The 15,723-nt window shown below is 41.5% G+C and overlaps 4 protein-coding genes across 5 annotated transcripts; 3 read left to right on the top strand and 1 right to left on the bottom strand.

Annotated features, from left to right (window-relative positions):
* Positions 1-670: 670 nt before the first annotated feature.
* LOC105704363 (trypsin-1) lies at positions 671-6,043 on the top strand. Its single transcript, XM_012433510.2, has 6 exons — positions 671-1,023; positions 2,573-2,666; positions 2,759-2,921; positions 3,311-3,513; positions 4,285-4,487; positions 5,605-6,043. Exons 1-6 carry the CDS (start codon positions 952-954, stop codon positions 5,782-5,784), a joined length of 915 nt encoding a protein of 304 aa, XP_012288933.1. The 5' UTR covers positions 671-951; the 3' UTR covers positions 5,785-6,043.
* Positions 6,044-6,381: 338 nt separating this feature from the next.
* Positions 6,382-9,842, top strand: LOC105704304 (vitamin K-dependent protein C-like). The gene is made up of 7 exons (XM_012433391.2): positions 6,382-6,462; positions 7,282-7,357; positions 7,455-7,620; positions 8,351-8,556; positions 9,240-9,445; positions 9,543-9,600; positions 9,672-9,842. The coding sequence occupies exons 1-7, from the start codon at positions 6,382-6,384 to the stop codon at positions 9,791-9,793; spliced, it is 915 nt and encodes a 304-aa protein (XP_012288814.2). The 3' UTR covers positions 9,794-9,842.
* A 232-nt stretch (positions 9,843-10,074) lies between these two features.
* Positions 10,075-12,723, top strand: LOC105704361 (trypsin-1). Of its 2 annotated transcripts, XM_012433508.1 has the most exons (8): positions 10,075-10,163; positions 11,076-11,127; positions 11,215-11,383; positions 11,452-11,660; positions 11,963-12,159; positions 12,213-12,270; positions 12,370-12,531; positions 12,600-12,723. In XM_012433508.1, exons 1-7 carry the CDS (start codon positions 10,131-10,133, stop codon positions 12,495-12,497), a joined length of 846 nt encoding a protein of 281 aa, XP_012288931.1. In that variant the 5' UTR covers positions 10,075-10,130; the 3' UTR covers positions 12,498-12,531; positions 12,600-12,723. The 2 variants fall into 2 exon arrangements, with proteins under 2 accessions (XP_012288931.1, XP_012288929.1); XM_012433506.1 differs by having other exon boundaries at positions 12,370-12,723.
* Positions 12,724-12,821: 98 nt separating this feature from the next.
* LOC105704360 (trans-Golgi network integral membrane protein 1-like) lies at positions 12,822-15,506 on the bottom strand. The gene is made up of 3 exons (XM_012433505.2): positions 14,144-15,506; positions 13,682-13,839; positions 12,822-13,622 (listed from the first exon to the last, which is right to left on the bottom strand). Exons 1-3 carry the CDS (start codon positions 15,252-15,254, stop codon positions 13,473-13,475), a joined length of 1,419 nt encoding a protein of 472 aa, XP_012288928.1. The 5' UTR covers positions 15,255-15,506; the 3' UTR covers positions 12,822-13,472.
* Between the last annotated feature and the right edge of the window lie 217 nt (positions 15,507-15,723).

The raw sequence follows: 15,723 nt of genomic DNA, 5'->3' as shown, positions 1-15,723 counted from the left end.
GTCTCGGAGTGAAAATTTAATTGACCTGTAAATCACAGATGGCGCAGGGGGTCCATCGATGTTTCACTTCACTTTAAGATCGATGAATGATGTTGCGCTCTCATATTTCGATCGATATACAATTATCGAAGGCTCCGATATGAGAATCGAAAGGGTCAGGACAATTTTACGACAATTTAGAACACTCTGGTAATCGATAAACTCGCATTTGAACGGTATAAAGGCAAAAAAAAGCATTGTATGCGCTTGTATACCAAAACGATGGTAATACGAGGTCTCGGAGTGAAAATTTAATTGACCTGTAAATCACAGATGGCGCAAGAGGTCCCTCCGCAGTCAATTAGGGCCCCAGAAAGCACAAATCCAGAGGATTTCTGGAGTTTTCCTTCTCTTTCCTTATAACTATTGTACGAAAACGACAGGTGGAGTACGCCATTTGGTACAATACCCAATATAATTCCACCCAGCTGTCAATATAAAAACCAACGTCGGCAACGTAGGCATTTAGAAAGATCTTCTTTATCGACGTCGATCAAGTTCCTCGACGTGTTTCACTTCACCTTAAAACTCGCTCCCCAGGACGGGGGGCTCGTCGGCACGCGTCATAAAATTTGCATAATGCACCTTGATCATTTTCGAGGTGTGTTCAGGTATCCGTCCGCGCAACGGGGTCTCAGGAAACCCATTCGAAGTGAAAACACGTCGGGTTTGCGCAGTGTCCATGGCCTTGCGGTCAGTGACAGAGGATCGGGCGCGTCCGTGATCGTGAACCGGTCAAGCCCTGTCCACCGACCATTCGCTGAAGACCCGTTGACCAGTCTGATGGTGCTCTGCTTCCCTGCCTGAATAGAGATGTCGAAGACCTCCTGACGGCGCCCGTCGTGGCCGACCCTCTGCAACGACCTCCGACGTCTTCTTCGACCTGGTTCGCTCCTCGAGGAGAGATCCGCCATGGGGTCCACGGTCTTCTGGTCCCTGCTCGTCCTCCTCGCCCTGCAGACCAAGGGGAGTCCGATTACAAACGTGAGTTACGTTCAATAGAAATTATTTAATCAGGAGACCCGGAGTTTCACGCTTTTAAACCTTCTAGATACTAATTTAAGGTTAGACTACATTTTGCGGCAAATGCTGGGTGCATCTTTTTTTAGACCCGTCCCATCTGTAAAATGACACTTAAGGTGAAGTGAAACATCTTTCAAATCTGTCGATTCGAATATAACACTTCTTTTTAAAGGTATTAGACCAAACTGTCCGAAACTTTGATACATCTAAGAAATGTCCTGACACATTCAAAATTTGGATTTTTCAAAGGAATTTTTTAACTCAGTCCAGACCAGAAACAAAATGGCGTCGAGCTCTCATATTTCGATCGATATACCATTATCGAAGGCTTCGATATGAGAATCGAAAGGGTCAGGACAATTTTACGACAATTTATTAAGGTGAAGTGACACATCCTTCAAATCAGTCGATTCGAATACAACACTTCTTTTTAAGGGTATTAGACCTAACTGTCCGAAACTTTGACACGTCACTCCTGATCGTCTAAGAATTGTCCTGACACATTCAAAATTTGGATTTTTCAAAAGAATTTTTTAACTCAGTCCAGACCAGTACCAAAATGGCGTCGAGCTCTCATATTTCGATCAATATACAATTATCGAAGGCTCTGATATGAGAATCGAAAGGGTCAGGACAATTTTACGACAATTTATTAAGGTGAAGTGAAACATCGTTCAAATCAGTCGATTCGAATATAACACTTCTTTTTAAGGGTATTAGACCTAACTGTCCGAAACTTTGACACGTCACTCCTGATCGTCTAAAAATTGTCCTGACGCATTCAAAATTTTGATTTTTTAACAAAATTTTTTAACAGACCAGACAAGAACCAAAATGGCGTCGAGCTCTGATATTTCGATCGATATACAATTATCGAAGGCTCTGATATGTGCCCATGATTATGAAAGTGGTCTCAGTCATATATTTTTTTGTTTCGAAATTACATTGAATTAATTTCGTTTGAAATAATATGGCGTGAAATAACTGATAAACTCATTTTTTTTTTTAATATTGACTTAGACCACTTTCATAATTATGGGCATATATGAGAATCGAAAGGGTCAGGACAATTTTACGACAATTTAGAACACTCTGAGAATCGATAAACTCGCATTTGAACGGGATGAAGGCAAAAAAAGTGTTGTATGCGCTTCTTTGCTAAAACGATGGGAATACGAGGTCTCGGAGTGAACTTTTAATTGACTTGGAAATGATAGATGGCGCAGGGGGTCCCTCCGCAGTCAATTAGGGCCCCAGAAAGCATGAATCCAGAGGATTTCTGGAGTTTTACTTCGATTTCTTTATAATTGTACGAAAACGACAGGCGGAATATGCCAGTTGGTACAATACACAATATAATTCGACCCAGCTGTCGATGTAAAAACCAACGTAGGCATTTAGAAAGATCTTCTCTATCGACGTCGATCAAGTTCCTCGACGTGTTTCACTTCACCTTAACGAGATAAATGTCTCGTGACATTGAGAAACCTCAACTTTTCTCACTTTTCAGGAAACCTCCACCGCGGGGAAGGGAAAGAACTTCTTCGGACTGTTCGGAAATAAACCGCCGACTTGGAAGTACCCTCCTGGGCCTTGTTACTGCAGTTAGTGAAAAAATGAACACGAGCCTCTGGCTATTTTCCAATATAATCCAATATAAGCCGCTAACCGAGGTCCTTATATTTTTTTCAAACAGCTTGCGGTGTACGAAACGAGGAGAGTAGAATCGTGGGTGGTCAGACAACGGCGCCAAACGAATTCCCCTGGATCGTCAGGCTGTCCTATTTAAATAAATTCTACTGTGCAGGAACATTGATCAACGATCGATACGTCCTGTCCGCGGCGCATTGTGTCAAAGGGTGAGATCAATTTTAATTAGACATATGTGCTCATAATTATGAAAGTGGTCTACGTCATGTATTTTTTGTTTCGAAATTACATTGAATTAATTTCGTTTGAAATAATATGGCGTGAAATGACTGATAAACTCATTTTTTTTCAATTTTGATTTAGACCACTTTCATAATTATGGGCACATATGAGCCCATAATTATGAAAGTGGTCTAAGTCATATATTTTTTGTTTCGAAATTACATTGAATTAATTTCGTTTGAAATAATATGGCGTGAAATAACTGATAAACTCATTTTTTTTTCAATTTTCACTTAGACCAGTTTCATAATTATGGGCACACATCACCTGGTAAAACCTAGCGGAACGTAATCACGTTTTACAGTTTGTTCCTCAGGTTCATGTGGTTCATGATAAAGGTGACTTTCGGGGAGCACGACAGGTGCAGCGAGAGAAACCCTGAGACCAGATTCGTGACCCGGGCGATCACCGGAGAGTTCAGTTTCCTAAATTTCGACAACGACATCGCCATTCTGCGGCTCAACGAAAGGGTTCCCCTCGGCGACCACATTCGCCCGATTTGTCTGCCAACCATTCAAGGTGATACTCTAAAAACAACATTTTCCTATGAAATTCACCCAAAATTTCATATTCATAACAAATGTCCATTAATCAAGACTAATAAAACTCGAAACACAAATGTTGCATGATATAAAAATATTTAATTTACTCAAATGCAACTCATTAAATATCTCGAAACAAGAAATATATGACTTAGACCACTTTCATAATTATGGGCACATATAAGAAATATTTCCATGCCCGTATACTCGTTAATTTCTGTCAGTTTGGACCTCGTAGGCGACGATAAGTCCTTTAACCAGGCTATCTCTCCGGGGAATTTGCATAACGTCGAACAGGGATCAAGACTGAGGACGATGACATCGATTTCCGCGTTTGTCGGCATGTCTGGACACGAGGGCCGAGTCCTTGGGAAGTGCCTCGGTCCAGCAGAAGGTCCAGGATGGGAGAAAAGATTTTTTTCTCCGCACTTTTATTCCAGTCCCCGACAATACGATTTACCGATATCGCTCGACATGTCCGACGAGCAGTTACTTAACACTTTGCCGTCCGCACGATTCGTAAATATTTATTCGCTTGGCGCCGGCAGCGCTAATTCGGATCACTTGACTTGTCGCCGGCCGTTTTTGACGTTATCGACACCACTGTGGTGTCGCCGGCCGTTGGCCAAAAGTTTGCGCACATCACCACTGTGGTGTCACCGGCCGTTGACCGCTAGTTTGCGCACGTCACCACTGTGGTGTCGCCGGACGGCATAGTGTTAACATACGGGCTGTTGCAATGTTGCAGATAACCAGTACGAAGGCACGAAGGCGATTGCTTCTGGCTGGGGCACCATGCACGAGGACGGCAAGCCTTCCTGCCTGCTCCAGGAAGTCGAGGTACCGGTGATGAGCCTGAAGGATTGCCGCAATACCAGCTACAGTCCTCGCATGATATCCGACAACATGCTCTGCGCGGGATATCCTGACGGGCAGAAGGACTCGTGTCAAGTAAAGTCTCAAATAAAAAAGAAATACAAGGCTCTTAAGGTGAAGTGAAACATCCTTCAAATCAGTCGATTGGAATACAACGCTTTTTTATAAGGGTATTAGACCAAACTGTCCGAAACTTTGACACATCGAAGAATTGTCCTGACACATTCAAAATTTGGAGTTTTTGAACAAATTTTTTAACTGTAATCAAATTAGTCGATTCGAATACAACACTTTTTTTTAAGGGTATTAGACCAAACTGTCCGAAACTTTGACACATCTAAGAATTGTCCTGACACATTCAAAATTTGGATTTTTTGAACAAATTTTTTTACTGTAATCAAATCAGTCGATTCGAATACAACGCTTTTTTTTTAAGGGTATTAGACCAAACTGTCCGATACTTTGACACATCGAAGAATTGTCCTGACACATTCAAAATTTGGATTTTTTGAAAAAATTATTTAACTGTAATCAAATTAGTCGATTCGAATACAACACTTTTTTTTAAGGGTATTAGACCAAACTGTTCGAAACTTTGACACATCGAAGAATTGTCCTGACACATTCAAAATTTGGATTTTTCAAAAGAATTTTTTAACTCAGTCCAGACCAGAACCAAAATGGCGTCGAGCTCTGATATTTCGATCAATATACAATTATCGAAGGCTCTGATATGAGAATCGAAAGGGTCAGGACAATTTTACAATTTAGAACACTCTGGTAGTCGATAAACTCGCATTTGAACGGGATAAAGGCAAAAAAAGTGTTGTATGCGCTTCTTTGCTAAAACGATGGTAATACGAGGTCTCGGAGTGAAGATTTAATTCACCTGGAAATCACAGATGGCGCAGGGGGTCCCTCCGCAGTCAATTAGGGCCCAGAAGGCACGAATCCAGAGGATTTCTGTAGTTTTACTTCTCTTTCTTTATAATTATTGTACGAAAACGACACGTGGAATATGCCATTTGGTACAATACTCAATATAATTCAACACAGCTGTCGATATAAAAACCAACGTCGGCAACGTAGGCATTTAGAAAAATCGTCTTTATCGACGTTGATCAAGTTCCTCGACGTGTTTCACTTCACCTTAAATTAATAGACCCGTTATATACGTTTTTTCATTCTTCAGGGCGACAGCGGCGGCCCTCTGGTGGCAGAGCGCGAAGACAAGAGGTACGAGCTCATCGGCGTCGTGTCCTGGGGAAATGGCTGTGCGAGGCCAGGATATCCAGGAGTCTACACGAGAGTGACCAGATACATGGACTGGATACTCTCAAACTCGATGGAAGGATGCTTCTGCGAGAACTGAGCATAATTTGAAGCTTCGAAGAAAAAAGCGTCTTCTACAGGGAATTCATCGATGTCCCTGAAGACAGAAAAAAAAGAAGAAAATCAGGAATACTCAACGTTGTAACGTTATACATAATCGCGTGAGATTAAGTCCAGGTTTAAGTTATGCAATACTCGTACTCGAATGTTAAGAAACTCGCGTGGAATACATTTATAAGCGCGATATTAAGTGATACCTTAAGTCAATCCGAATTATAAATTCAGGGATAGAACATCCATGACGCCTTCTCGAGTTTTTCGCAATTTCCCCCACCCTGGATTCCGATTTCCCGTTAATGTAATGGAAAGATCTCACCGCGACCAGTTTCGGAGATTAATATTCTTCGATTAAAAATCCGCAAGTACCGGATTTAACGTCTCCCCCGGCTCTGGATCAAATAACGGAACGCGTTATCCTTGGGTCAGCGTTTGACCGAGTTTCAGGCATCCTGGGAGCTGGTTCTTTCTTTTTCCTTTTTTCTATAAGGGGGAATGGAGGTGCGGGCCGATAGTACCGCTACGTGAGCATCCACTGGAAGATCGACGTAACCAGTGCTCTTCGGGACACCGAGAAGTCATGAATTTGTTGGAATACATCAAGTACTTGATCTGCGCCATTTTGCTGCCAGTGGCCTCTTGTCTTCCTCCGGAAAATCCGGCAAGTCCATCGAATCTTCTCCTCCCGCTACGACATAATTTTAATTCAACTCCAATTCTTATATATTTCTATTTAAAACGAAAACATTAAGGTGAAGTGAAACCCCCTTCAAATCAGTCGATTCGAATACAACACTTTTTTTAAAGGGTATTAGACCGAACTGTCCGAAACTTTGGCACATCACTCCTGATCATCTAAGAATTGTCCTGACACATTCAAAATTTGGATTTTTCAAAAAAATGTTTTAACTCAGCCAGGACCAGAACCAAAATGGCGTCGAGCTCTCATAATTCGATCAATATACAATTATCGAAGGCTCTGATATGAGAATCAAAAGGGTCAGGACAATTTTACGACCATTTAGAACACTCCGGTAATCGATAAACTCGCATTTGAACGGGATAAAGGCAAAAAAAGTGTTGTATACGCTTCTTTGCTAAAACGATGGTAATACGAGGTCTCGGAGAGAAAATTTAATTGACCTGGAAACCACAGATGGCGCAGGGGGTCCCTCCGCAGTCAATTAGGGCCCTAGAAGGCATGAATCCAGAGGATTTCTGGAGTTTTACTTCGATTTCTTTATATTTATTATACGAAAACGACAGGGGGAGTACACCATTTGGTACAATACACAATATAATTCGACCCAGCTGTCAATATAAAAACGAACGTCGGCAACGTAGGCATTTAGAAAAATCTTGTTTATCGACGTTGAGCAAGTTCCTCGACGTGTTTCACTTCACCTTAATACGTATATTTTACTCGTTGAATTCTGTAATTTCCATGAAATTCATTCGCTCCTCGTCTTGCATCTTGCAGCTGGATGCAACCTGGAGAGACGATCGAAGCGTCCTGGACTTGATATTCGGCATCTTCCGGACCTGTGGTAGCTGTCGTAAGTATGTCCACCTAGGGATCTAAGTCAAGGGACACGTAATTAATTTCGTTCTACGGATGGCATGAAAAATAGAATAATCAGTCATCTTATCCAGAATGTGGCCGATCGAACCATGGCGGTGCTCGCATGATGGGCGGCGAGTTCACCGACAGCCACGAGTTCCCATGGCTAGCAAACGTCCTGGTAAAATCGAACCTCCAGGTGAGCGCCGTCCTGATAAACGACCGCTACGTGATGACCGCAGCCAGTCAGCTGATCGGGTAAGTACCTGGAAGGCAATCAAACCGTAAACGATATATCCGGTTAAGGTGAAGTGAAACACGTCGAGTAACTTGATCAACGTCGATAACGAAGATTTTTCTAAATGCCTACGTTGTCGACGTTGGTTTTTATATTGACAGCTGGGTCGAATTATATTGGGTATTGTACCAAATGGCATACTCCGCCTGTCGTTTTCGTACAATAAATATAAAGAAATCGAAGTAAAACTCCAGAAATCCTCTGGATTCATGCTTTCTGGGGCCCTAATTGACTGCGGAGGGACCCCCTGCGCCATCTGTGATTTCCAGGTCAATTAAATTTTCACTCCGAGACCTCGTATTCCCATCGTTTTAGCATAGAAGCGTATACAACACTTTTTTTGCCTTTATCCCGTTCAAATGCGAGTTTATCGATTACCAGAGTGTTCTAAAATTGTCCTGACCCTTTCGATTATCATATCAGAGCCTTCGATAATTGTATACTGATCGAAATATGAGAGATCGACGCCATTTTGGTTCTGGTCTGGACTGAGTTAAAGAATTCTTTTGAAAAATCCAAATTTTGAATTTGTGTCAGGACAATTCTTAGATGTGTCAAAGTTTCGGACAGTTTGGTCTAATGCCCTTAAAAAAAAGTGTTGTAATCGACTGATTTGAAGGGTGTTTCACTTCACCATAACGAGACTCGGTATACCCGAGATAAAACCTGAAAAGTGTCTTCCGGATCCAGAGCCACCTCGCCGGAGATTAAAGTGTCCTTGGGGGAGTACGACCGCTGCAAATTCGACGTCTCCTCGGCTAACGTCAGCGTCGAAGCCGTCATCCTGCATCCAGAGTTCAATCCGGAATCCCGAGCTCGAGATCTGGCGCTGATCAGACTGGCCAGGCCGATCAAATTCGAGAGGAGGATCTCTCCGATTTGCCTGCCGAACCCAGGTGAGTGGCCCTGAAATAAACGGATGATTTCAAGTTTTAAGGTGAAGTGAAACACGTCCAGGAACTTGATCAACGTCGATAAAGAAAATTTTTCTAAATACCTACGTTGCCGACGTTGGTTTTTATATTGACAGCTGGGTCGAATTATATTGTGTATTGTACCAAATGGCATATTCCACTTGTCGTTTTCGTACAATAATTATAAAGAAATCGAAGTAAAACTCCAGAATTCCTCTGGATTCGTGCCTTCTGGGGCCCTAATTGACTGCGGCGGGACCCCCTGCGCCATCTGTGATTTCCAGGTCAATTAAATTTTCTCTCCGAGACCTCGTATTACCATCGTTTTAGCAAAGAAGCGCGTACATCACTTTTTTTGCCTTTATCCCGTTCAAATGCGAGTTTATCGATTACCAGAGTGTTCTAAATTCTCGTAAAATTGTCCTGACCCTTTCGCTTCTCATATCAGAGCCTTCGATAATTGTATATTGATGGAAATATGAGAGCGACGCCATTTTGGTTCTGGTCTGGACTGAGTTAAAAAATTCTTTTGAAAAATCCAAATTTTGAATGTGTCAGGACAATTCTTAGATGTGTCAAAGTTTCGGACAGTGTGGTCTAATACCCTTAAAAAAAAGTGTTGTATTCGAAGGATGTTTCACTTCACCTTAATAACCTTTCCGCAGGTTCGTCGTATTTGGGACAGGTTGGCACCCTGGCGGGCTGGGCGGAAAGTACAGGGGATTCCGAGGGCAGAACTTGTCGACCTCGCAAGGTGGGACTTCCTATCTTAGGATACAACGAGTGCATCAAATCCGGCGTGGATCCCTCTCTTTTTCACGACGATTCAGGGTGCATCGGAGTCATTGGAGGGAACTCCATCGTCTGCAACGTACGTTACATTCCTTACATCTAGATTCGCCAACGATAAAATGACTAAACTGTACCTAGAATTCCATAATCTATCCTCGCCTTCATTAATATTCCAGACCGACGTCGGCTCGTCCGTGTACTACAGGTCTTACGGAGGAATCTACGACCTCCTCGGTGAGTTCGACACCTCGAGTTGTACAATTATTACTTAATTAAATTACTAAAACGTAAAATGCATCGAACAGGCATCTTGTCGGACGTTAACGAGTGCAAGAGCGACCCAAAGACGGCGGTGTACACAAGAATAGGACCTCACATTAATTGGATTTTACAGCAGACAAGAGACGCGTGCTACTGCACGAAGTAAACGGCCATTGACGTTAAACAATACCTTATTAATTATTTATATTAGATTAGAACCGTATTTATGAATTCCTACGTTAACGTCCGATTGTACAGACGGCGTGATTTCACGTTTCTTTAAATGTACCCTAAGAATAAAAAGAATGCAAATGGCGCTATCGAAATGTTCCCAGGAATTTCTTTTTTTACGAGCTCGACCTTGCAGAATAAATCGGCGTGAAATTGCCCGCGCCTCGGACAGAACGTTAAGAAGTAATGTGAACTAGATTAGAGTTCAATCACGAATCTCAGTAAGCAAGCATCCCGAATCATTCGAAGTTGTATCGATCAAGTGCATCGCCATGATCCCGACGTTGATCTGCGCTTTTCTAATAGTTCGTATAACAAATTCAAGCCCTGTATAATTAAATAATTCACTTAGAAATATATCGATGTATTTGATAAACCGTTTAAGGTGAAGTGAAACCCCCTTCAAATCAGTCGATTAGAATACAACACTTTTTTTTAAGGGTATTAGACAAAAATGTCCGAAACTTTGACACGTCACTCCTGATCATCTAAGAATTGTCCTGACACATTGAAAATTTTGATTTTTTGAAAAAATTTTTTAACTGTTATCAAATTAGTCGATTCTAATACAACACTTTTTTTTAAGGGTATTAGACCAAACCGTCCGAAACTTTGACACGTCACTCCTGACAATCTAAGAATTGTCCTGACACATTGAAAATTTGGATTTTTCAAACAAATTTTTTAACTCAGTCCAGACCAGAATCAAAATGGCGTCGCTCTCATATTTCGATCAATATACAATTATCGAAGGCTCTGATATGAGAATCGAAAGGGTCAGGACAATTTTACGACAATTTAGAACCCTCTGGTAATCGATAAACTTGCATTTGAACGGGATAAGGGCGAAAAAAGTGTTGTATGCGCTTCTTTGCTAAGACGATGGTAATACGAGGTCTCGGAGAGAAAATTTAATTGACCTATAAATCACAGATGGCGCAGGGGGTCCCTCGCAGTCAATTAGGGCCCCAGAAAGCATGAATCCAGAGGATTTCTGGAGTTTTACTTCGCTTTCTTTATAATTATTGTACGAAAACGACAGGTGGAATATGCCATTTGGTACAATACCCAATATAATTCGACCCAGCTGTGAATATAAAAACCAACGTCGGCAACGTAGGCATTTAGAAAAATCTTCTCTATCGACGTTAATTAAGTTCCTCGACGTGTTTCACTTCACCTTAATTATACTATTATATAACTGGACGGATTTTCAGAGAAGCAGCGATGGCTTGACTTTGGGACCAGCGCGGGTAAACTTCGACTGCGGTAACGATAAAATTTCTTTACACGTCCCTTTAGCGATAACTTATCCTGCCGTAAAATAATATCGACGCAATTCTGGTCTTCTTCTAGAGTGTGGGATTTCGAATCCAGAGGTGTCCCCTCGAATCATCGGTGGAACTTTCGCAGTTTCCCACACTTATCCATGGATGGCGTCCATAATCCGCGACGAAAGCTCCTTCTGCGGAGGGTCGTTGATAAATGACAGATACGTCTTGACAGCAGGCCACTGCATTCCCCGGTAACTCGAAGAACTCCGACCCTGAAGACTCTAAAACATTTTATCCCAAATTATTTCACTATTCACAGGCCGTCAGAGAAACGCCTCACGGTCGCGTTAGGAGCCCACGATCTCCGGAAATATCAAGAGACTACCGTTATAGATGTCGAGAAAATAATTCTTCACAAGGATTTCGACAGTGACGACTTACACGACATAAACGACTTGGCCCTGCTGAAGCTGAGCAGACCGGTGAAATTCGGCAATAAAGTAAAATCGATTTGTTTGCCTTCAAAAGGTACTCGAACTTGATGATCCGTTTCTGATGTTTCTTCCATTGATATTTGTCGTCTTGCAATGGTATTCTTCAAGGTGTGAAGTTCTGGACATCTGGAAATTAAATACCTTGAAGAAACACCTGTATCGTTGAGTTCTTCCGATAGATTGTTGCTGATGTTTCTTCCATTGATATTTGTCGTCTTGCAATGGTATTCTTCAAGGTGTGATGTTCTGGACATCTGGAAATTAAATACCTTGAAGAAACACCTGTATCGTTGAGTTCTTTCGATAGATGATGATTACGATGACTGAATATTCCAGGAGTTGGTTACGAAGGAAAGGAAGCTACGGTTACTGGATGGGGCCGAACAGTCAGAGACGTTTCTGGTAATTCCACGTTCTTAAAACAAGCGACCTTGAAGATATTATCTCTTCAGGAGTGTAGGGATTCACCGCTTGGTTCACATGTCACTTCGTCGATGCTATGTGCTTTTAAAAATAACACCGACACCTGTCAGGTAATTTTTATCAGCGGATTCTTGAAGTGGAATTAATATTAATATTAATTTAGGGGGACAGTGGCGGTCCACTTGCTCTGAAAAGGGAAGACCAGAGATACGAATTAATAGGTAAGAGGACGACAAAATTAGGGTAAAAAGAAAAAGAAAAATGTGATTTTTTTTCCCATAACTTACGGTGTTATTTTTTATAATTTTCTCCATCTTCAGGAGTGACATCCTGGGGCCTTGAATGTGCCAGTGAAATTCCAGGAGTTTATGTGAAACTTGTGGACTACTTGAATTGGGTGTATTACAATACTCAAGACGCAACTTACTGCAAAGATAAAGACAACTAAGGCGAGCAAAAGTTATGCAAATAATGTTTCGACGGTAACGACACAACATTAAAAAGTATCTAGGGATAAAATAATTATTTCCTATTCATAAACATTTTGCAGTGTTCTGGACATCATCGTACCTGGCAATTGTAGAAGTTCGATAGAATTTTATTGGTGCTTATAACTAGAATTTGATCAGATTTAACTATTTGACTGTTTTGATAATATAATCACTGGAATTAAAGACACGTGTTAATTATTTGCCATACGATTCCATGGAGTATAATATTCGTGAAAACTAGCCATAAAAAAAATGTTGTCTCTTCTTGAAGATTAGGAAAATAAATTTCCATTTAGCATTTATTAGCGTAGAAATCGTAACATAATTTACAGATATTATTCCTAAGAGCAAATTAGTAAGATTTTACGTAATAGTCCCCGTTTAAGCGTGACTCTGCCACGAAGTTGATTTCAGTTTGACAAGGATAAGCACATTTCGCGAACTTAATCTACCTTATTCATTACAAGAATGATCTCGAGCTTCGAGGTTCCACGTTATTTATATAAATAAATAGTTGACAGTCCTTCTGTGCGACCGCGTTTGACATAATACGAGTGAACGAAAGCAGCGAAGACACCTTCCACAACTAACTGGAATAAGGCAGGCTTTCGTTGCTTTAAAACACCTTTTAAATAGAAAAATATTCTGACCCGTCTAACACTGGATGCCAAAAGTAGACGGACACAATTAAGACGATGTTACGATTAAACGTGTAAATTATTTCCTGATAAAGAGAATGTGGTGCTACGAACATTGAGAATCGACAAGTTCCAATCTGCGAGAAACCAACTCAATGTATACAGGTGGAACGAGTGTCGTGTGTGTGAAGAATCGAAACGTCACTACAGAAGAAACACATATAAATACAAAACACCTTACACCTGTAATGCTATGATACAGTAATCGTGGGACTCGCTGTGAAGTACTGTGCATTAATAAATTACGTGTGTGACATTGGAGTTGCACTGCGAGGTGACTGCTTCTTCCAGTGTACAATCTAACTTGCGATAGCTGGCTGTGCTCGGTCTTCGTCTGCCCCGTCCACTCTTGCCCCTTCGTCCTTCCAGAGCAATGGCTAGAATCTATTAGAATAACAAATGTTACTTAAATATTTAAATAATGTTTAAGATATCTAACTAACCTTTTGCTTATTATGATAACCAATGTATCCACATATACAAAGTACGGAGATGACTGTAAAGTACGCAAAAAAGTGGGAGTCTTCCTCCACCCTCATTGTATGAAAGGGCAGGATCTCTCTCTGCTCCGATGTCTCCAACTGATTGTGATTATCAGTACCTGAATAAGTAATAAAATATATATAATTCAGTCATTCAAAATTATATTCATCACAAATCAGGTTTAATAAATATTTTCAATAGCTATATCGTCAAGTAAATTTCTACCCTTTTCAGGACCTATAAAATATATAAATTAGTATTTCTCACAATCTTGGGAGAACAAAAAAGTAAGGTTATTGAATAACAGTGCAACCAAACTTTAATCCATATAATACTCGATGTAAACTTTAAAATTTGCCATTTCTGTCTCCGAATAACCTTACTTTGTCCAAGGTATTATTAATAAAAAAAATTATATGTACTTAAATCCAATGGATTATCATCATCGTGATTATAATCCTGCTGATTCGGTAATTCCTCTTGATCTTGAGTGTTATCAGAAAGTGTGCTGGTCTCTTGACTCTTGGTCTTTGAATTCTTTCCATTTCCCGACGGTTCCTGTACCCCACTCGGAATACTTACAGGGTCTTCCATTTTCTTTTGCATGGGTATCTTTTTAGGAGAAGATTGAGGGTTTTTATTTTTACTTGGAGGGACCGTTGGACCCACGGTGGTAAGTTTAATTTGTTCTACCGCTGCATGTTCTTTATTAGAATTATTAACATCGGCAACGTGTGAAGTTTCTACACTCTGTAATTTATTACTATCTGCTAGTGGCTGTGCCGTGTTGGACAAATTTTCCTGCCGAACGGTAGTATTTAGTTGTTGCAAAGTTCCATTATTAGCGACATGTTGAATCGTCGAAACAGGCTGACTCTCGGTTTGACTACTTTGCTTCGTCTCGTGAGTTAAGTTCTCGTCGACCTTCTCTGCTACGCTTGCTTCTTTGCTCTCTTTCCGAGGGAGTTGCACCTGTCCTACGAACTGTCTACTCCACAGTAATAATACACACAATGGGTTCATCGTGGAGTCCAAGTTGGTACATAACCGCTCACATTCCGTCACATTGTGCAACCACCGGTTAAGCTCTACAACCTCGTTTAACGTCTTGTTGTACTTAGGTTGAGAACTCGTCGCCAAGGCGGAACAAACATCCTGGAGTGAGATTTTCTTCGTTGTTTTACTGAATTTGCTGTCAAATTCTTTCCCAATCTCCGCCAGGTGGGCGTCGGTATCGTTTAGTTTACACATAAGGTAGCTTGTGTCATAAATCCCCAAACACAGAAACGTGTCCACTGTTCTACCAATCAATGGAAGTTTCTTTAAAGGATATTCCACATCCCTACATGTCTCTGCTAGACTAGAATTAAACAGAACCTTCGTAGAATCGCAGACATCACGGTCGCTGGCGATAACGTCTGCGACCGTCGACGGTTTTATCCTCGCCGGGGAACTCGCAATCGTGGTTATGCACGTTGAAATGAAAATGCCGAGAACGTAGAAGCGTTTCAAGTCGACATTGAGGTTTTTCATTACTCTCGACCGTCGTCGCGTCTAAGCGACTCCCTTTCGGCAAGAGTTGTACACACTTACGGAACGGCAATCATTGTCCCACAAACACGGTAACGAAAGTTAACCTCTGTGCCTCGGAGTGACGATCATTTTGTAAGGGCACTGTCTTCGACAAATCACGATTTGCGTACACAGGTTTTAATAAAAATTTGGAGGCGAGATCAACGATAAGTGTCACACGCCATTCCTCACTGTTCAACATATACGACCCAGAGATGAGTTGAGAGATTGCTCACGGGCAGGGTGGCGCGATCGCGCCTGTGCTGCCCCCAGGTGGAGGACGTGGACGGCTAACGCGCTTACCAAGCGAAGCCACTGAGGAGTAACAGCCGCCTCCGCTAGAGGGTAGCACATGACGCAATCGCGCGACCCTTCCCGTAAGCAGAGATGACGCAAACTCTGTTTTTGAATTCCTTGGCTCGAGGTACGG

The sequence above is a fragment of the Orussus abietinus genome, unplaced genomic scaffold, assembly GCF_000612105.2.
Source record: "Orussus abietinus isolate OABI.00-Male unplaced genomic scaffold, Oabi_2.0 scaffold118, whole genome shotgun sequence".
Classification (NCBI taxonomy): Eukaryota; Metazoa; Arthropoda; class Insecta; order Hymenoptera; family Orussidae; genus Orussus; species Orussus abietinus.
This window is presented reverse-complemented; position numbering and strand designations above follow the sequence as displayed.

Bases quoted from the DNA above. Each gene is read 5' to 3' on its own strand.
- LOC105704363 (XM_012433510.2), top strand. From the start codon at position 952: ATGGGGTCCACGGTCTTCTGGTCCCTGCTCGTCCTCCTCGCCCTGCAG. The intron at 2,922-3,310 runs GTGAGATCAATT...TTTGTTCCTCAG, and splicing joins GCGGCGCATTGTGTCAAAGG to GTTCATGTGGTTCATGATAA. The intron at 3,514-4,284 runs GTGATACTCTAA...GCAATGTTGCAG, and splicing joins TTGTCTGCCAACCATTCAAG to ATAACCAGTACGAAGGCACG.
- LOC105704304 (XM_012433391.2), top strand. From the start codon at position 6,382: ATGAATTTGTTGGAATACATCAAGTACTTGATCTGCGCCATTTTGCTG. The intron at 7,621-8,350 runs GTAAGTACCTGG...TTCCGGATCCAG, and splicing joins GCAGCCAGTCAGCTGATCGG to AGCCACCTCGCCGGAGATTA. The intron at 8,557-9,239 runs GTGAGTGGCCCT...ACCTTTCCGCAG, and splicing joins GATTTGCCTGCCGAACCCAG to GTTCGTCGTATTTGGGACAG.
- LOC105704361 (XM_012433508.1), top strand. From the start codon at position 10,131: ATGATCCCGACGTTGATCTGCGCTTTTCTAATA. The intron at 10,164-11,075 runs GTTCGTATAACA...ACGGATTTTCAG, and splicing joins TGATCTGCGCTTTTCTAATA to AGAAGCAGCGATGGCTTGAC. The intron at 12,160-12,212 runs GTAATTTTTATC...ATATTAATTTAG, and splicing joins ATAACACCGACACCTGTCAG to GGGGACAGTGGCGGTCCACT.
- LOC105704360 (XM_012433505.2), bottom strand. From the start codon at position 15,254: ATGAAAAACCTCAATGTCGACTTGAAACGCTTCTACGTTCTCGGCATT. The intron at 13,840-14,143 runs GTACATATAATT...TTACTTATTCAG, and splicing joins TGATAATCCATTGGATTTAA to GTACTGATAATCACAATCAG. The intron at 13,623-13,681 runs GTTAGTTAGATA...TTATTCTAATAG, and splicing joins GTTATCATAATAAGCAAAAG to ATTCTAGCCATTGCTCTGGA.